This window comes from Pelodiscus sinensis, chromosome 1 (assembly GCF_052426305.1).
Source record: "Pelodiscus sinensis isolate ZL-2025 chromosome 1, ASM5242630v1, whole genome shotgun sequence".
Taxonomy (NCBI): Eukaryota; Metazoa; Chordata; order Testudines; family Trionychidae; genus Pelodiscus; species Pelodiscus sinensis.
Window position 1 is genome coordinate 322,237,261 of NC_143052.1, and position 20,950 is coordinate 322,258,210.

At 42.3% G+C, this 20,950-nt stretch overlaps 1 protein-coding gene across 2 annotated transcripts in view; it reads right to left on the bottom strand.

The window, feature by feature from the left end:
- Positions 1 to 18,844, bottom strand: part of SESN3 (sestrin 3) — a 66,306-nt gene extending 47,462 nt beyond the window's left edge. The window contains exon 1 of one of the 2 annotated variants that reach the window (XM_089775725.1): positions 18,581 to 18,844. In XM_089775725.1, coding sequence (XP_089631851.1) covers positions 18,581 to 18,670 — 90 coding nt within the window. In that variant the 5' untranslated portion in view covers positions 18,671 to 18,844. The remainder of the gene's footprint in view (positions 1 to 18,580) is intronic. The other variant, XM_089775726.1, reaches the window with a different exon arrangement.
- Positions 18,845 to 20,950: the final 2,106 nt, after the last annotated feature.

The window sequence follows — 20,950 nt, forward strand, 5'->3', positions numbered from 1 at the left end:
ATCACTTTCTACAGAGCCCAGAATGACAGTATCTAAATGCTAAACTTGATGGAGTTATATCCATTAGCTCAATAAATTAATGTTCCAAACTGTTGGCAACAGAAAGAGAACAAACATTTTATTTGCACTTTAACAAGCCTCAATTAAAATTTGAACAAAGGTCTGACAACAGTCCTAATACAATAAAGTTAGTCCATTTAAGAATGGACACTAATGTTAAAAAGCTGCAGAACTATCAGGCTTACTGCTAGCCACGGTAGCTGTTAGATGGGGAGGAGGCAATCTAAATCCATCCCTCAACTTTGCAAGATTGCCCATAAGTGCTTTGTCAAGTCTATAATACAAGCAATGTTATGAGTACCTATGAACACTGAAAAACTGAGTGGCTTCCACCCATACTGCACACAAAATGGCATCTTCCTACTACAAGAGGACTTCCTAAAATGACATAAGATTTTACAAATATTTCAAATACTCTATAAACAAAATTTTGAATACCTAGCAATAATCATCAAAAGAGCACTGAATGGAAAGAGACGCATCATAAATCTCACAGATTTTAAGAAAGCACTTGACAGCCTCCACACTCATTCTCTCTGGATGATCTTTAGGCTTTATAGTATGCCAACCAAAATGTAATATCAGGGCTTTATATCAAGAAGTAATTTTCAGTAAAAATAAATGCAGAGTTTGGTGAATGCTTAAACATACAAGGATATCAAATAAAGGCCTTAAATGGAGGCTCTTACTGCATTTAAAATGCAGTGGCACAGTGGATCCGAACCCACACAAGCCAGCACTGTTTGGTCCTGGCTCACACCAGGTCCAGCAACCCCTGTTAGTGGTGGCCTGGCCGGCTGCTGCCGGAACAGCCTCTGCCCACGGCCTGTCGTAAACAGGGGCCAGCTCCCCACTGGAATGCCCATGGACAGGGGCTGCTGCTGGAGCAGTCTCACCTACTCCTACCCCCACCCCCGTTGCCTCTAACAGCAGTGGACAGGAAGGCAGTACCATGGAGACAGTGCTAGGAGGAAACCAGCTTTTAACCCAGCTCCCCCCAGAGCTGGCTCACGTTCCTCCCACTTACCGCCTCTCATACAGAAGCAGCAAAGGGGGTGGGGGGAAGCGAGTAGTCAAGTACTCCACTCAACTACTCACTTAAATCCCAGTATCTTTGCACCTTTCCTGTTTGGCATCACCACTGACTTCCTTAAGGGAAAAAAGTGTACATGGACACAGTACATGGCTGAACAATACATTTGAAGCTGAACTAAAATGCAAATGGTGAACAAAAGAATGTCCAGCATCGCAAAACAGATGGGGTTACTTAGTTATGAAAACACAAGTCTATTGAGAACACCATCTCTCCACCCAAATAAATTGCAAGCACCGAGATGTGATAAAGCTATATATGAAACATTTGTCAAACCAACCTTATTTCTTTTGATAACGTCTAGCAGACAGAAGGAAGCAGTAGATGTGATATATCTTGATTGTGGGACTGTGTCAAAAGCCTGACTATAACAGTCTCATAAGCAAACTAAGGTCTCAATAATATTATAATAAGGTGGATGCACAACTGGTTGAAAGACCATAGAGAACAGTTATCAATGGTTCACTGTCAAGCTGGAAAGGAGTATCTAATTGGGTCCTGTGGAGGTGTGTCCTGGATCCAGTTTTATACAATGTTTTCATTAATGATGCAGATAATGGTGTGAAGTGTATGCTTATAAAATGTGCAAATTACACCAAGGTGGGACAGTTTGAAAGCACTTTGGAGGACAGGATAAAAATACAAAACTACCTTGAAAAATTGGAGAATTGATCTGAAAAAAAAAAATCAAGATGATGAAATTTAATAAAGAGAAGAGCTAATACTTCACTTACGAAAAAAAATTTCAAATCAAATGCTCAACTGTAAAAAGTGAATTAACTGGCTAAGTGATACTACTGCTGAAAAGGATCTGGGGGATTAGAGTAATCACAAACTGCATAAGGCTATAAAAAATGCCATCATCACTCTGGGGTGTATTAAAAGGAATGTTGTTGTGACCAATCTGGCCAACATGGAGTAGCTCAGTCTCTGTACTGTCATGGTGGTGTGTAGCACAGATAGGAATCTTTCCAAATAACATTCTTGCTATGTAGAGCAGGTGTGAGTGTTTCTAGGGTGTGTCCTTTAAGGAGACCAGAAAGACCTTGCAGGAGAGAGAGATAGGTCTATCCTGCTCAGAGGCCAAAGAGGAAGAAATAGAGCACATACTGGGTGCTAGGTGAATGGTTTTCTGTTTCCTGAATCAAGGCAAGCAGGCATCTAAGTCTAGTTAAGAGCTTGCCTGAAGCAGCAGGCTTATCAGGCACCTACAACCAATTAAGGCCTGCTGAGCTACTTTAAAAGGTCCCCCCTCCCCCCCCCCCAAGGAAGGGTCGGGGACAGAGAAGAGTGAAGGAATGAGAGAAAGAAGTGTGTGGCTAGAGACTGCAAAAAAGGAAGAGTATTTGGGCTGAAGCAGGAAAAATTTGCTCAGGCACCAGGGAGAAAGTACTAGGGGAGTGTTTGGGGAAGTGGCCCACAAAAAAGGTTGCTGTATGGGGCTAGGGGAGAAAACCTGACAGCCGCTGCTACCTAGGGTCCCGGGTCACCCCCAACTCTCCCCATAACACTTAAAAAAAACCACCTCTCTTCCTGTAAAGCATGACCAGGATTACAGCAGCGTTTCACCCCAATCCTTTGGCTTTGCCAATGATTAGGATGGCTCAGAAAACTGTGACCCTGGCCTCTAGAAAAGAGTAGAGGAAATGTGGGAGGTCACAGTGAGCCTCTGAGGCACACAACTGCCTAGAAGTGCAGGATCCATGGGGCATCGCCAGAGCTTTGCCACAATATACAACAAATACTTGGAATGGTTAGAGTTCATGTCTACCGTATCTCTAAAATTATCTAGAAAAGAAGATGGAAATATCTGGAAATGAAGCCAGCGCACATACCACTGGCAGCTAGAAGAACACGTAAAAAGACCACAGAAAGCATCCCTCTGAACATTACCAGTGGATAAACAACTTGTGGATTTAGCACAGAAGATATCTAAAGCAAAACCCAGGACAGACAGGGATGACAAACCCTAGTTCATGTCTTAAGTGAGATTTGACAGGCTGGGAAGGATCAGAATCAAAAGTTCAGGGTTTTTTTTTTTTTTGGCTTTTCAACTTTCATTTAATTATTTGTTTTACCATAACTTATCAAAGCAGAAATGAATTTCATAACATCAAGTAGCAAACAGTTCCAATAGTATATACTAAACACTCTAAATCATGTCTCTTTTTTGATTAGTCTGTGATACTGTGTTCAACGTACATTTATGGTGCTCAGCTATTTTTGTTTGTTTGCTCCAGAACTAAGCAAGCAAATATTTATGATTATGTCCAGATTGTTTTTCTGCTTTATGTACATTCATCACATGTTCAGTTTTGGCAGTAACATTTCAATGACTTGAACTGCAGTTCTAATCTGAAAAATGATTAAAGTTAGAAAAGTGCCATTTTCTGTAAAGATCTGTTTCCCATAAGGATTCAAAATCACACTACTTCATTTAATGACAGTTTTGCTATATTTTACACCAGTTAGCATCTCAAAGACCATAATGGCCAACGAATGGAAAGGTATCTGAGTGTTAGTCCTTTTCCTGCCAGAATTGTTTACCAAGTTCCAATGGCGCTGAAACAATTTTCATAGTGGCGGTACTAAAAAGCCATTGAACAAAAATGTAAACCCTGTATATGATGGAAACCCCAGCACCCATAGTTTCAGCACTCCTATCAAGTTCCAATTTAGTCCATCCAAAACAATGAAGATGAGGAGGTTGCACAGGTGTCCTAATCTGATCCACAAAGTGTTTTACTGGCTGATGATCAGCTATTTGTAATATTAGCTTATTTTATAGGAACATCACAAGAGGATGTAGGTACACAATCTTTCAGATACAGGCAGTCCCCGACTTACGCGGATCCGACTTATGTCGGATCCGCACTTACGAACGGGGCTCTCTCGCCCCGGAGGTCGAGGTAGCGGATTGCTACCTGCGAGCTCCGGGGCGAGAAAGCCCCGTTCGTAAGCTACTCTGGTGCCCCTGGTCTGCTGGAGACCGTCTCCAGCAGACCAGGGGCACCGGGAGGGTTCCCGCGCTTCTGAGGCTTTGCCAGAGCAAAGCCTCAGAAGTGCGGGGAACCGCCGCTGCTGCCACTTCAGTCCCGGTGCCTGTGGTCTGCTGGGGACCGCGCCCCCCCCCCCCCCCCAGCAGACCACAGGCACCGGGACTGAAGCCGCAGCCGCGGGGGAGTCCTGCGCCTCTGAGACTTTGCCAGAGCAAAGCCTCAGAGGCGCGGCATCCCACTGCCGCTGCGGCTCTGCTCCCCATGTCCCTGGTCTGCTGGGGGGGGGGCGCGGCACCCCACTGCCGCTGCGGCTCTGCTCCCCGTGTCCCTGGTCTGCTGGGGGGGGCACGGCTAGTGTGCCCCCCCCCCCCCCAGCAGACCAGGCTTTTGTTTTGGACCCTGGAGCAGAGCAGCTGGGGCGCTGCCGATTGGTCCTGCAGCACCGCTCTGGGCACTACTGGACCAACCCGGCAGCACTCCAGCTGCTCTGCCCCAGGTCCTGATTCAGCCGCTGCTGGTCAGTTTCAGCAGTGGCTGAATCAGGACGCCTGGGGCAGAGCAGCTGGGGTGCTGCTGGGTTGGTCCAGTAGCGCCGAGGAGCGGTGCTACTGGAGCAACCCAGCAGCACCCCAGCTGCTCTGCCCCAGGCGTCCCCAAGTCAGCCGCTGCTGAAACTGACAAGTGCTGACTACAGGAAGCCCGAGGCAGAGTTGCTCTGCCCCAGGCTTCCTGGAATCAGTGCTGATCAGTTTCAGCAGCAGCTGACTTGGGGAAGCTTGGGGTTCTTAAGTTGAATCTGTATGTAAGTCAGAACTGGCGGTCAGTTTCAGCAGCGGCTGAATCTGGACGCCAGTTCCGACTTACATACAGATTCAACTTAAGAACAAACCTACAGTCCCTATCTTGTACGTAACCCGGGGACTGCCTGTACTTGAGCAAGAGGGTAGGGGACCCTGCTGCTTGAAAAGCAGCAGTAAACGAATGGAAGGTGAGACTGTATAATCCAAGATCATACAATGAAGTGATTGGTTAACTGTACCTACGATATTTGCAGCTATGAAGTACTGTTATAGCTTTTGCTACCCACTGTAATTATTACAGCATCAAACATCTCTTGGCATTTAAAGCTAAACTTAAAAAATGTATCTGCTCTTTATTATCGGATCTAGGGATGTTAAATATTGGTTAATTGAATAATCGATTAACCTCATGAATTCTTATTGGTTAGTTGACTATTCTATAGTTCCTGGGCAGCCAGTAAGAGCCAGAATTGAGATGGGCTGCCTGCCTGCCTGGCTCCTACTACACTTGAAGTGTAGAGCCGCAGCAGTGTTAGGTCCAGGACCCAGTGCAAGCCAGGACTGAGCTGGGCTATTGATCAGCCAGCTAAAAAATTTACTAGCAAGGGATGAGGGTGGTGTTGGTGGGAGCAAATGAGTGTAGTCTATAGCAGTGTTTCACAACTTTTTTTTTTAAATCAAGTACCCCTTTATAACGACCCCCTTTAAAAAAAATTGTAAGTACCCCCAGTACTTACAGTTTTCAGACACACACAACCTTTTTCTATCATTGCAACACATCTGTTTAATCGTAGCAGGGTGGACAATTAAATTATTGGGTGCAAAAAGTACCAAAATAATAAAGCACTATAAAACAAAAATCAGTTTTCTCCAAATTTCAGTTGTGTTGATGTGTCCCCCAGACTTCTCTTGAATACCCCTAATGGTACTCGTACCACTGGTTAAGAAACACTGGTCTATAGCATTAACCTATAAGCTTTTACTTATCAGTTAATCAGTTTACTTTACTATTACATCCCTAATCTGATCACTATACTAATATTTTATTATAAAGACCCAACAGGTTCTCCTATGAAGGCTGCTATGTAACTGAAGTTTTTATTGATATTTAAGTGGCCTTAAATATTGCTTGCTTGCCTTTACCCAATGTTCAAACAATTGCTGTAAACCATTCAAATTGCTGTTTGAGTATCATGTTTGAGTAATGGTTTTTTGCTATTTCTTCACAGATGTGCAAGTAGAAGATTGAGAAGCCATTGCACTATTCGAGTAGAGGAAACTGATAATTCATGTCCTGGCCAATTGCCCATTGCAACAAGTCATCTTCTAAAATCCACAGCTCTGTAAAAACGATTTGAGTGAATAAACACTGTCATATTATAAATCACTACCCCATCAAACTTAACTTGTTGCTATCACTGGAAAATTCTTCAAAGTACCTTTACTTTCCTGGGTGATATGTAAAACCAAATTCTATCTGGAGAGAGGAAATAAAAAAAAAACAACTGCTCTTGTCATAACTCCCTTTTAGAAAGCTTTTTATATGACAATTACACTGATTAATTTAAGACTGTGAGAGAACCCTTTTAAAAATAAACGAACATGAATTCACCAAAATACAAGGGAAGATTCTTATGTTCTTAAGATGTGAACCTCTCATCTCTGTCATTAAAAGTGAGATGAATTATACAAGTCAGTTCAATTTTGCAGTACCTCCCACAGCCAGCTGCTTATAAACGCCTTTCTCCTTTTGGAAAACATCTCTGAATTACTGAGCTTTGCATTCTAAGCATGTCAGGTATTTTATTAATTGCCTACTGGGTGGATCATACTCCATGTGCTGTGCACTTTTATTTTGTTTTGTACTAGCCATAGAAGAAACGATTTGTTTGGAAATTAGTCTTGAACAGTTGGTTCTTAATACATAGTAATCCATTCTTTAAAAATCATAAATACGTATTTATTTTAAAATCTTCAAGAAAGTTATACCCATATTAGCAGTTCGTTACCATACACCCTTTTTTGAAAATGCTATAAATTCTAACAAGCCTCTTTTTATTGACTGCACCGCAACAGAAGACACCTTAGTTTAGTTAATTTACACATATCTAGATATCCTGCCTGCTACTGTTGAAATCAATTTAGAATATAAAGCACAAAACCATGAGTTCCAAAATAGCAAATCATAGCAAGATATATATTATTTTCAGCAAACAAGGACTGCAATCCAGGAGTCTTAAAATTCTACTCAGACACTGGTTTGCCCGGGCCTTTATTTTAACTAAAACAAAAGTTACTCAACTTTCCTGTAACTGCTGTTCTTTCGGATGTATTGTTCATGTCCATTCTAATCAGGAGTGTGTATATGCACATTCATGGCAGCTGGAAGTTTTTTTCCCTAGAAGTATCCTTCAGGTCAGCATGGACACCCCCTAAAGTCATGCCTTCATGGAACTGGATATAGATTCCCGTCAACCCGTCATTCCCTTCTTGCCAGCTACTCTGACACAGGGGCAGGTGGGTGGACACTGGAATGGACATGAACAACACATCTTGAAGGACGAGTGCTTTGATTGCTTGTTCATGTTGATTCCAATTAGATGATTACTAAGACCAATTTTGTAGGTGAGGTCAGAGCTTAGGTATCCACTGACTGAAAGACATGTCTACTAAAGGCCATGTTGTCTCTGGCCTGCTGGGTGATGGCATAATCCAATGAAAAGGTATGTACTGAGGACCACATTGGGTCTTTGCATATTTCCTGGATGAGAACCTGCACCAGGAGAGCTGCTGAAGAAGTCTGTATGCTGGTGGATTGTGCTGTTAAGTGGAAGAGCAGGCACCTTTGCGAGGTTGTAACTTTTCTGGATGCAGGACGAGATTCATGACAAAATTAACTGAGAGGAGACTGGAAGCCCTTTTATCCTGTCTGCCCTAGTCACAACTGAATGGACTTCTGAAATGATTGTATTCTTTCAGTGTAAAAGACCAGTGGTCTGTGAATATCCAATGACTGAAGTCCCTGCTCCCTGTCCCTGTGTGCAGCTTAAGCTAGAACTCAGGGAGGAAAATGCCCTGATTGATGTGAAATTGGGAGACAACCTTCAGAAGCAAAGCTGTGTGTGACCTTATAGAACATGGAAGCTCTGATGTTAGGGTCTGGAACTCAGCCAACCTCATGGTTGAGGTTACTGCTACCAAAAATGCCACCTTTTACAAGTAGAACATGGAGCAAGTCGCCAGTGGTTCGAAGCGCAGTCTCATCAGTTTGAAAAGGACCAGATTAATCCACGGTGGAGCCCAAGCTGTGATTCAGGAAGGAGCAAAACTGCTGGAACTTTTTCTTGTGTCACATGGCAAACAGGTTTATCTGGGGAAAACCACACTCTTGGAAAATTGAGTTTGTGACATTTAGGCATAGGGACCACTCACGGCCATGGAATGAACTGCTGAGATGGTCCACTGATGCATTCTGCACTCCAAGGAGGTACAGGGTTTGCAGGTGTGTCAAATGCTCCACACGAAAGTTCCAAAGCTTTAAGGCTTCCTGGCACAGGGGAGAGGAGCACAGAATTTTAAGTTTCCAGAACCATTTTTTCCCTTGCACTTCAGGTTGTCTCCAACTTTTTGGCTTACAGCATTTGATAACTCTACATATATAATCTCTGCTTGAATCCCAATCTCACTGACTGTGCTTAGTTTCTCAGTTCACAAGCCATTTACAGCTGAAGGATATAGTGGACATGTTACAACCACGGCAGGACATGCTGCAAACACTGATTTTATCCTCACAGCTTTGCTTGTGAATACTCCACATGAAGATTTATCCACATAAATGCAATTAGCATGTGCATGTCCTCTCTTTTTAAGGAAGGCTGAGCTCTTTTAGTTTGGGTAAGTAAAGCTTAGATGAGGCATCATGCAAGAGCCACAAAATCTCCCCACCAATCCATTTCAGCTCCTGTCTAGACAAGCTCTCTCTAGGAGTAAGTGTATTATTGCCCAAGCCCTTTAGATTCTCAACCTGATGAGATTTCCACTATAACATTTTAGTGTGTGTATTTCAACAGGGATATCAGACTGAAGAGAACTAGTCTGAGGCATACTTTATATTATACTGAATGAACAGCTCTCAAACTAACCAGTTCTGGTCATACCAACCTGGACTGGGCTGGAACAAGTGAAGAGTTCCACCTTGTAACCAGTGTTCCCTCTAAGCTGCAAGGCAGCAATCTCACAGGTGATTAATCAGCCAAGCCCAGTCAGAGTTTTAGTGCACAGAGCTTACTGACTGGGGGCACGTTTAAACGACTTTTTTTCCCGAAAGAGGATATGCAAATCTCTTTAAGGAAGAGCTTTTTTTTTTTCTTCCCAAAAAAGGTTTTTTTCCCAAAAAAGCTGCATTCAGACTACTTTCACTTTCGAAAGATCCTCTTTTGAAAGTGAGATTGGAAGAAAATATGCAAATTCCCACAGAATTTGCATATCCTCTTTCCAAAATTCCATGTAGTCTAGACATAACAAGTGATTAATCAGCCCCACCCAGGCTAAACTGTGCTGCCCTGCAGCTTAGAGGGAACACTGCTTGTAACTGAAACTTCCATAAAAATGGTATTTCAAACAGTTGTACATGTTTGCATCTTAAACCACCTCTCACTAAACTGGTGGGCCAAATGAGATATTTTTCTGTATCTTCATTAAGCATATGCTAATATTTTCAATTACTGCATCAACAGTGGGTTCATATAAGTGAGAAACTACATGACAGATATGGAGATATTCTGACAGTTAAAATACAAGAAACGAAGGATGACGAGAAAAAAAAATGAAGCACAAATCCTAGTACTCACAATACAACCACCACCAATGAAATCATATGCTGTAGTAAAAGGCTGGATAGCAGCCAAGCATTTAGTGGACACAGGAAAAGCTATCCCTGCTTACATGAGTGTCCCATCTAAAAACACAAGGAAAGATGGAAATGCTTTTGCATGTACTATTATGTGTCTCCTATGCACAAACAGGCTGAGTATGCAGCACTGTACTTCTATTACCTTTCTCAAGACTTTTTTTCCATGTAAGTGGCTTACAAAAAGATTAGAGGGAGGCAAAGTATTTTTGCCTTCTTTAATGTACATAAGGCAGCCTTTAAGTCTCCCAGCTCCCAACAAAATATATTTATTCGGTTTGTTACTTTTCTTGGATACATTAAATGTGTCAAATATTCTCTTCCCTAATCTTGGGAGCCACAAGCAATGGGAACTGTGGAGGCAGGGCCTGCAGTCCCAGAGGCACTGCACATAGCCTCCATGGGCTGGAGAGAGAGGTCAGCCACTTCTGGACACTACAGAAAGTGCCACAGGAACCCTGCGCCCCACCCCCTTGGATCAGCCCAGAGTCCCATCCCACACCCCTAGCTGGAATCCTCACCATTGTCTTGCACCTCAATCCCCTACTCCAGCCCCTACTCCAGCACTGAATCTCCTCCTTCACCCCAAATTTGGTCCCACTCTAGAGCCCATATTCCTAACCAGAGCCCTCACCACCTTTTCACCCTCCAACCTCCTGCCCCAGCCTGGTGAAAGTGAGGGAGGAAGGGTGGAATAAGTAGGAGTATGGCCTCAGAAAAGGGATGGGGTGGGGCCCTCTGAGAAGGGGTGGGACAGAGGGTCCCCAGAAAATTAAGTCAAACCGAAGGTCCTCACGCTCCTAAAGTTTGAGAATCACTGATGTAGATTAATCTGCAACCATATTGTTTTTGGTCCATTATTTTAAGCGATGTCACTCTGGAGTGGAAATTTCAAGACTTTGTGGAATGAGATGTATTGAGGCAGCAACTTGGATGCACATCTCCTTTTAAAAAAAATACAGTTTTAAATTAATAGTCTCCCACTCCGTAATAGTGAAGTTTGAATCTGCCAAAACAACTGAAACAAACTAGGTCTCTAGTTTAATTTTTTCCTTAAAATGTTTTTAACCATGCTGTTTTGTTGGCTCTTAGATTCTTATGTAATTCTATCAGAGGGGTAGCCGTGTTAGTCTGAATCTGCAAAAGAGACGAGGAGTCCTGTGGCACCTTATAGACTAACTGAAGTGACACTTCAGTTAGTCTATAAGGTGCCACAGGACTCCTCGTCTCTTATGTAATTCTACTGCTCACTTTGTAATCAGCATTTACTAATAAAATAAACTTTAAAATCAAGGATTGAAAAAACAGATGAGTGACTTGCATTTGAATTGTTTAAAACTGGTTTTCCATCTTTGACGACTATTTAACTTCAGTAACCGAAAGGCATTTTAGAGAAAATATGCCTTTGTTAAAAATTCAACACATTCTTTAGTCAAAGGCTGAAGGACCCCAGTCTACATCTGAGGCCTCCAAAGAGTTATCTTGCCATGGGAAGCCTGCCTTAACCCATGGCCAGGTGCCCCTGGAGGCATTAGGAGGAAGAGGGAAAAGCTGATCAGCAGTGCTTGTGGACATGCTGGAGTTCCCTCTGTTTGGGAAACGCTGAGCTACATTAAATTTGTAGCTGGATATCTGTTCTACCACTGCTAGGTGTCTTATTCCTTGGACTAGTGATAAAAAGGGAGTTGAGAAGGAAAAAAAACAGAATGGGAGAGTAAATTAAGTTAAATAACTTGGCTCCCTTTACTAAGTGGGTTGTGCCCACAAAAGCTCATGATACCATCTACATTTGTTAGTCTTTAAGGTGCTACTAGACTATTTGTTGTTTTAAGTTTTTACTAATTGATTTAGTCAGTACTGCAGATGAATGCTACTACTAGAAGTTCAAACCACAGCTAAGTCTCAAAAGCACATCTCAGTTACCTTGGCTAAAACCAGAATTGGAAGTTGACATGGCACTCTTATTAGTAAAGCATAGAATTTCTACCCATAGGATGTCTGTGGTATAGTTTAACTTATGTCAATTTTTTACTTTGACTATTCAGTATTTCATAAATAATGTCACTTCCCAAACAGCATAAACTATAGCCTATCTTTCCCAAATCCTAGCATTACCGTGTCCCATTGATTATCCTCATTCCACCAAGCTTCATGGATGCCTATTATATCAATATCCTCATTCAATGCCAGGCACTCTAGTTCATCCATCTTAGTATTTAGGCTTCTGCAGTTGTATATAAGCATTTGAGTATATCTGTCAGTATTTAATTGCTTTAGTTTAAATTCATGCATTAGATTTAAATGGGATTCTTATGTTTGACTATTCATCACTCTTTCATATATGTGTTTTGCCAACTTCTTTCCTTCCTCTTTATTGGAATATAAAGTTCACCTTTTAATAAATTCATCCATATGGACTGTCTCCACCTCAACTGTGTGCCCCTCCACACCTGACAGCTATCTCCCAGCCCTTAGTTTAAAAATTCTCTATAACCTTTTTAATGTTATATGCTGGCAGTTTAATTCCATTTTGGTTTACATGGAGCCCACAGTTAATTACTTCCCCAAATTTCCTTAGTCCCTAATGAGCCAAAAAACTCTCTTCTCTAAATCACTGTCTCATCCATTTACTAAAACTCTTCACTTCTGCTGGTCTTTCTGGGCCTGTACACAGAACTGGAAGCAATTCAAAGAATATGAGTATGGAAATCCTGGACTAAATTTGGCTTTCAGGTCCTTTCCTTATGTTAGTGGTACCTCTTTGTATTACAGCCACTGACTCCACCCCAGCATGGCACATAAGTTTACCTAGCTATCTCATGAGAACTTAAATCTTCACACCCAGCAGGCAATTAACTATGTGGCTCTGTCAGCCACCACAAACCTAACTCTTTATACTTCTATTAATCCCTTGAGTTATTTGCTCACAATAGTCACTTGGGTTCCCTCCTCGGGAGAGTAACCTCAGAGTGAGGATACCATGACATCCACTTAGGAAGGAACAATCAGTTTCACACATACAGAATGGGAAGCAACTATCTAGGAAGGAGTAAAGCAGAAAGGGATCTAGGTGTTATAGCCGACCACAAGCTAAATATGAGTCAACAATGTGACGCTGTTGCAAAAAAGGCAAACATGATTCTAGGATGCATTAACAGGTGTATTGTGAACCAGACATGAGAAATCATTCTGCTCTACTCTGCATTGATTAGGCCTCAGTTGGAGTATTGTGTCTAGTTCTGGGCACCATATTTCAAGAACGATGTGGAGAAGTTGGAGAAGGTTCAGAGAAGAGCGACAAGAATGACTAAAGGTCTAGAGAACGTGACCTATGAAGGAAAACTGAAAGAACTGGGCTTGTTTAGTTTGGAAAAGAGAATTTTAAGAGGGGATATGATAGCAGCTCAAGTATGAGTCAGATGGAAGGAGTGAAGGGGGGTATGGAGCTTCAGGCTCAAGGGGAGGGGCTTCCCCCAAAGACCAGTTCACCCCCACACAAAAGTTTCTACTTCATGTTTTGGAATAAGTTAAGAACAGAGGAATGCTCAACATTAGTGCACGTGAGCATCTCGTGCTGAGAATAGAACTCTGATACCACAGAGCAATGCCAGTAATTAAGGAAAAAGTACAATTCTCCAAATATATTGTAGAATGGAAAAATACAGGGACATATAGTCAGAAAAGTATCAAAGACCATTCTTGTCTCTTCATTGCAGTTATTAGAGGAAAGGATGAGTCGCTGCCCCATGCAATTTTTCAGATGTTTCCAGAACACACTAAGACAGTTTTTCTTAAACTTAAGACTGAGGAACACCAAACAATGTTTTTTTAATGAGGAACACCAAGGATTTTTCTGAGAGGAAAAAAAAAAGGGTTGGGAGAGAAAGTTATTGAGAAAAAAAAAGTTGCCTGCCTCTTTATGGGCAGCCATTTTGAACTCTGTTCTCCATGACACACCTCCGACTGCCTCATGGCACACCGGTGTACCACTGAACGGTTTAAGAAACACTGCACTAAGAAGTTTCAGATAGGTAGCCATGTTAGTCTGTTTCAGAAAAAAACAACACGGAATCTTGTAATGCTTGAAAGATTTCTTAGCAAAAACAATGAGTCTGGTGGCACTTTAAAGGCTATCAAGTTTATTTGGTAAACTGAAAAAACAACAACTAGTTTGGCAGCACTTTATAGACTAACAAAACATGTAGATGGTAACATGAGCTTTCGTGGGCACAGCCCATTTCTTCAGATGACTGGAGTTTTGGATGTCTAGGACCAAAATAAATAGGGGAGACGGGAGGAGGGGTAGAAGAAGGGAAAACTGGGAGGAGGGGGGACGACAAGAAAAGGCAGTGGGTAAAAAAAAAATATCAAGGGAAAGCCGAGTTTATAAGCACCTAAAGACTAGATAGTCAAGGGGGCAGATAAGAACCATTAGTTAGCAAAAAAAAAATTTTTTAAACACAAATACCCAAAAATGTATTAGGATATTAGAGCATAAACTTTCGTGAACTGCAACTCACTTCTTCAGATGAAGCCAGTTGTAGCTCACAAAAGCTCACACTCTGATAACCCCAATAAACTTGTTAGCCTTTAAAGCGCTACCAGATTCATTGTTTTTGCTAAGAAATTTGAAGTAATAAAATGCTTTTTGCTTAAAACCAGGAATATTTTGCCAGCAAGTTAAGTGTATGTCACCTACACACATGGTTCACTGTCCCATGTAGTGGCACTTAGACCACTTGCAGTGAGAGAGAAGAAGAATAAGTGAGCTCAACAGCTTAGGCTGAGAGCCAGCTGGTTTTATAGCTCAAGCTCTAGTGGCTTCTATACTAAGATTCAGAGGTTCCACGTTTGAATCTGCCTGGTAGCAGTTACATGTACACCAAAGAACAAGAAAATATGGCAGATGGCAATACTGCCAACTCCCAATTGTTCAAATATCATGCACGAGACCCTTAAAATCGTGTCATTTTAAAAAGAAGTTATACATTTGGCATTTTATTAAATTTGTCTTCAAGGTTTTGAACCTTTAGTGTTCATGTTTCCAATCTTTTCTTTGCAAATATAATTGCTAGAATTTATTTCAATGAAAGCTGAGATTCTCACATACAAGCAATATTTCAAGAGTGGTGTTCTAAGACAAACACACAGGAAAAAAATATTACAAAACTTATGATAAAACCATGAGCTGGCATATCTGCACTTTCATGTCAAGGTGTGCTAATTCATGAGAGCCCCTTTTAAAAAAAAAAAAAAAAATCCCATCCCATCAGACTTTCAGCAGGTGACTAATTCTAAGAAACCATAAAAAAAATTAACAGCTGTGATACAGCTCAAAACAGAGAAGTGAGACATTATGATAAGTAGGAAGAGTAGTGTGCATTAAAGGAAGTATATACATTTATCTGACATTTATAAAAATTAAGTGTAACATTATAAAATGAAGAGATCCATTCATTTCACCAGTACTTTAACTACTTGGTCCCTTTAAAAAAAAAAAAAAAAAAAAACTGTACAATCTCTTGACAGTACACAAAGTATTGTGTAGTCTGAGAAGTACTTCTCACTTCACAGCCTGGTTCAGCCTACTCAGAAAGTCACTCAAATTCAACTGGCTCTACTACGGAGGCATTTCCTTAATTTAGCTGGGTGACATTCCTGAAAATCCTCTTGAATTCTACAAAGCAAATATTAGCATTTACACCCATCTCAACTAGCATGCATTATTCAAGACAGCAGTGACTACCTCGCTAGATCCCTAGAAAAAGACTGCATTTTAAATGTATTTATTCGTGTTAACATCTGTAAAATGGGCTCTTCGATATTGGGGGAAAAAAAGCCACAGTTTTCCAGAGACTGAAAACACCGTTAAAAAAACATAACTCTAATACAAAATAAACAGATAGTGCATTCTAAATCTAGTTTTTCCTCCATTTACCAATAATTGTTGCTCACACTACACGTTAACAATTTAAAATACAGATAGATGAAAATAGGAACCAATTCACACTGTTTTATGATCAGTCATTTTTCCAATGCATTGTCACACAAATTTTAAAAGAATATGGTCATAAGACAAGATGAAGTAACCATCTTCAGGGCACTTTAGCATATATACTGAGACCCAGATAAAAGTTTGCATCACATTTATACCTGAGAAGAATAACATTTTTAAATTTGTAAATTAGCTAATTTAGTGCAAATAGTTAAAGTTTACAATGATTTTATTACACCAACCATATTAAATGCTTACAGGACAAATGAGACAAGCTGTATATTGCTGTGTTTTCTGGCTAGACTGATTAGGCTAGAAGCCATAACATCACAACCAATTCAACCACAAAATAGCCCTCTCAAGTCACTTGCTCTTAAATTAATTTCAATAACTGCCACTGGAATTATGTATTCTGTAGCAAAAGTTCCTATACAGCTCACCAGCAGAGAATTCACAAGACAGGTCAGCAGAGAACTGTTCATGTTCACTTAATCAACTAGGTTCCTATGCAGTGCCCAGGACCCTGATACCTAAGAATGCCATCATTAATCTCCATAATTTGCTTAAACAGTAGCATTTAATCAGAGGATATGCCTGTAAATAAACTTTCAAAATCACTACTAGGAAAGTAATGCACATAGAAGACTAACAGAAAATACATTATAGCCACTGCTATCAGTATTTAAAAGGTATAAAACAAAAGACCTACTCACTATGACTTCAAGAAATTTCAGATCAATTAAATTTTATAAACACTAGGGTTATCATATACCAGTTTATTAGTCAACAAAAACTGTGTTTATTTGACAAAAACAAGGCAGGTTCCCCTTCTTACTTTACATAGGTCAGTTTGTCACCAGTTAATAAGCCAATCCCTTTAAAAGTGGGTTTTATCCACAAAAGTTCATGATTTTATTTATATATCTATCTGTGCTAGTCTCTAAGGCACCACAAGACTACTCCTTATTTTTAAAGTCTCACAGACAGAACTTCAGGCTTTTAAACTTCTCAGAAGTGTTTCTTTTCCTCAAAACAATTAGTTAGAAAGTTAAAAGTTTGTCCCTGCAATGAAATAGTTAACATTTGACTGCAATGATATGCAATTCTCAGATCCATTACATTTGTCACAAGCTAGACTACAATGAGCTGAGCACCAAGTATCAACTGTAATATGATCTAAGAGTTTATGGGGGGGAATAACTGCACATTCCATGTGTACACATTTAATAAGAGTTTGTCTCCCTTAAAACATTTTATAAACATGATTCTTAAGATACACATCTCTTTCATAGATTTTAAATATGCTTCCCTCTCTTTCTACACCCCCCCTTCCCTAAAACCAAACCCTTTACCCAAGAAAAAAAACCACACCAGCAGACCACTGCAGCAAAAAGAGGCTTGAAAAACAACTTTGATTGGCACTTGGCCTGACCCACGGAGGAAGAAAAACAGTTTTTGGACAAAGAGCGCAAATATTTGAGCTTACTGACTTACATGCTTTCTTGATATGTACAAAAAAGTAAGACAAAATATATTTAAAGATCAATATAAAAAAAGATACTGCATTTTTCTTTGTCAGTCTTGATGCATTTGCACAGCTCAGCAATTTTAATTAATTTGCGCTAGACAAACAAAAAGCACCTCGAATGCTCAAGTTCCCAATTAATCAGATGTTAAGAGAAGGTAGTAAACTATTAGAATATTTGCAAAGGACATTCTGGCCAGATTAATAACCAGATAGATTTTTTCCCTGGAAGCTTTACATTTCAGAGAAGCAGTCTGAAAATAAAGTTTTCTAGAAATTGTAGTGATAAATGTATTTTAATTAAGCCCCCACTCTAGGAAAATCAACCAGAGCCAGTATTAATGATAATCCATCACGGTAAACACTTTTGCTGAATCCCCCTCCCCCTTGTACAAAACCCCACAGCATAAAGTTAAAGGTGCTTTATTACATCAAAAAGCCTAAAAACAGACTTCCAGGTATATTTTATTTCCCACACAGAATCGCTAATAAAAAAGGCATTATAAGGGAGTGCGAACTATAAGAAACTAAAAACCCCACTAATGGGAGCTGTGGCTGAAGGCTGCTTTCACCAGGTAACAGGGACATCAATGGGCCAGGCAAACATCTCCCTCAGACCCGGGAGAAGCAGATGCAAAGATCAGTGAAAGCAGAGGGGATCTTCGCCCGTGGGAAAGACGGGCTGCTCATCCCCACTCTTCTCTGCCATACTGGGGCTGACATGCCCAACGGCACCCCGCCTCGCACGGCTGGGACCATGCCCCGTTCTCCTCATACCTACACACCTGCTAGCGCCAGACACTGCCCTGCCCCCTCTTCTCCCCCTAGCTATGTTAAGGTGCCTGGCTGCCCCCCGGCCTCAGATCTGCTATTACGCCGGTCTCCCCCTCCCATGCGCTGAGGGGCCAGCTCCTTCGCTACCCCTCCTCCCCCCAGCATCCTCGCCCGGGTCTCCTCCCCCCCGAGTGCCTCGCGCCCACACCTCTTCGGGTGCTGCCCCCTGGACTCGGCCTCGAACCCAGGCTCCGTCGCTCCTCCCCCCCCCCAGCGGCCCCTTTCCCCCCAAGTCCCACCCCCTCGCATTCCCAACGGTCCCGTGGGGCCCTCGTACGCCCTGCGCCCCCAAGGTCCCAGCCCCACCGCGTCCATCCTCCTTCCCCCTCCCAGCCTCAACGGCTCCACGGCCGCCCCCTCGGTACCTGTCTCAGCACTTTCCGGCAGTTGCTGCAGACCCGGTACTCGGTGGCGGAGGCGGCGCTGCCGATGGAGCCGGGGCTGAGCCGGTTCATGCTGCCCCGACGCTCGGCTCAGCTCCTCATGGGACCGGGAGCGGGTGCGCCCGGGTCGGAGGGGCTGGTCGCGCGCTGCTCAACGACCCGCTCCGCCGACTGTCCCCATCCTCCGGCAGCTTCCCCGCACACCGCTCCCGGCCCAAAGCAGCCCCTTCCCCCGCGCACATCCCTCAGCCCTCCGCCAATCGCCGCGCTCCGGCCACGCCCACCTTCGGCGCTAGCAGCCAATAGACAAGCCCGCTCGGCGCTGACCAATTGCCAGAACGCTCGCCGGCTCCCGTCTCCGGGCAGCCTCAAGCCAGGGGCGGGGGGGAAAAGGCGGGGCCACGGTACAAGGGGGCGGGGTCGGCTCCTATCTCCGGGCGGTCTTTGAGGTAGAGAGCAGGGGCAAAGCACGGGGGCGTGGCTTCCTCCAGCCAATAGAAGGCGGCGGACGAGGATACGCAGATGAGGCATAGGAGGCCACGCTTGCTAGGTGTCAGTCACACACACCCCTTTAAACGCTGCTGGGATGTGGGATGGAGAAGAGCCTGGAAGAGAGGGAAGAAGGATCGGAGAGAAGGAGCCCAAGGAGGAGGGGAAAGGGAGAAAGGCCAAGTAAAAGGAAAATACAGTGCCTAGAAATACCCCAGGATAGCAGCCACCAAGGGACTGTCTTGCACCGTGCCTGTAAAGCCAGCAAATTCGGAGTTTCTCGGAGACTCCCAGGCTAGTGTTATGCATGGTTGTTTCCTCCCATTAGGGGTCTTTTAGTTCAAACAAGTCAGCTAATCTCAGCCGCTGTCTTGGGAAGGCAGAGGGAAGTTGCTTGTCGTAGCCAGGACACAAGCCTTACACAGTGCAGGTTAACAGATGAGACTTATCACTTTGAGTTGTATTCCAAATTTAATAGGACGCAAACAGAACTGTGCAGTAGAAGCAGTGAGATATGCTCTGCCACCAAATAGACACGTAGTAATTCTGCCCTGATTGGAGCTTCAGAGCTGCTCTCTGGTGCACAGCACTTTGCAACAATCCAATCTAAAATTTTTAAACGTCACAATTGCAATGAGATAATGTTTTTGTCCTCCAAATTTCCTAGTTTGCAGATGCAAACAGCTGTACAAAAGCTCCCTAACACACACCATAAATCTCTTGGACAGAGTAGAAACAAACCTCTTCTTTCACGAAGCTACAAACATGAGATTCTTTTCCAGTCCATTAGCATCAACTTTGTCTTGTTTGGATTATTATCCATTTATTCCCCAATGTGCATTGATCAATTATTTATCAAGTGAGAGATACCGCATTATTGCCTCCTTCGTCCCAAAGATCAGATTAGATTGCTTAGCTGGAGAAAAATGTGCTTTTCGGGGGGGGGGGGGGGGGCTGGAAATCCTGCTTTGAGGCAGTTGCTTGCACACATAGAAACAAGACACCGCTGCCGCGCAGGATGAGATTAGATATTTACTTTAGGGGAAGCTGGGACTTGGGAATGTTTGGAGAGAGAGAGAGAGAGAGAGAGAGAGTGAGAGCGAGCTTGTGTGTGTGCCTCAGGTTGTGAGGATTGTTAAAAATGATGAGTCAGGTTTTCTAGTCTCCAGGCAAATGCGCAGAGAGACAGTGGATATAATTAGGACAAATCTAGTCTATAGGGCAGGGTGAGTGGGGGTGTAGCTCCCCACTGCTCTGATTATAGTGATGCACTTTTTTTATACCATGGATCACTAGAATTTCCCTCATTTATGGGCTATCCTGACTTTAGATTTTTAATTCTAAGCACTTTATACATGTGCAGTAAGCATGTGCATAATCCCGTTAACTTCAATAAAATTCTGTAAATTAATGATAGGGTGGTATATGATCTCTACTCTGAAAAAAATAGTATAAAGACATTTGTTCTACCTGTGACAGAAACCTGCACTCCTCTGAAATCCATAAAACAGGATTCACTGTTTTGTTATGTGTAACATTATAAAATTGTATCTTGTCAAAGTAATTGTAAATTGTCTATAAATAAGTTGTGATCTTGTTCCAATATTTTTACCTTTGATATTGTCTGTTTTTGCAAAGTTTAGCAGTGCACAGTTAAGCTAACTGGTTTGCATAAAGGGACACTGCCAAACAGTTTATGTCTGGAGAGGAGATCAAATAAATACAAGGTCTGATCATGTTTAGAAAATGCTGCAAAACCTGATGATTTAACAAAATATTTCTGCAATAACCACAACATCTACAGCATCAAACACTTCCATCTTGTTCAGATCAGAGTTAAATTTCTGCACACACCTCTCAGGA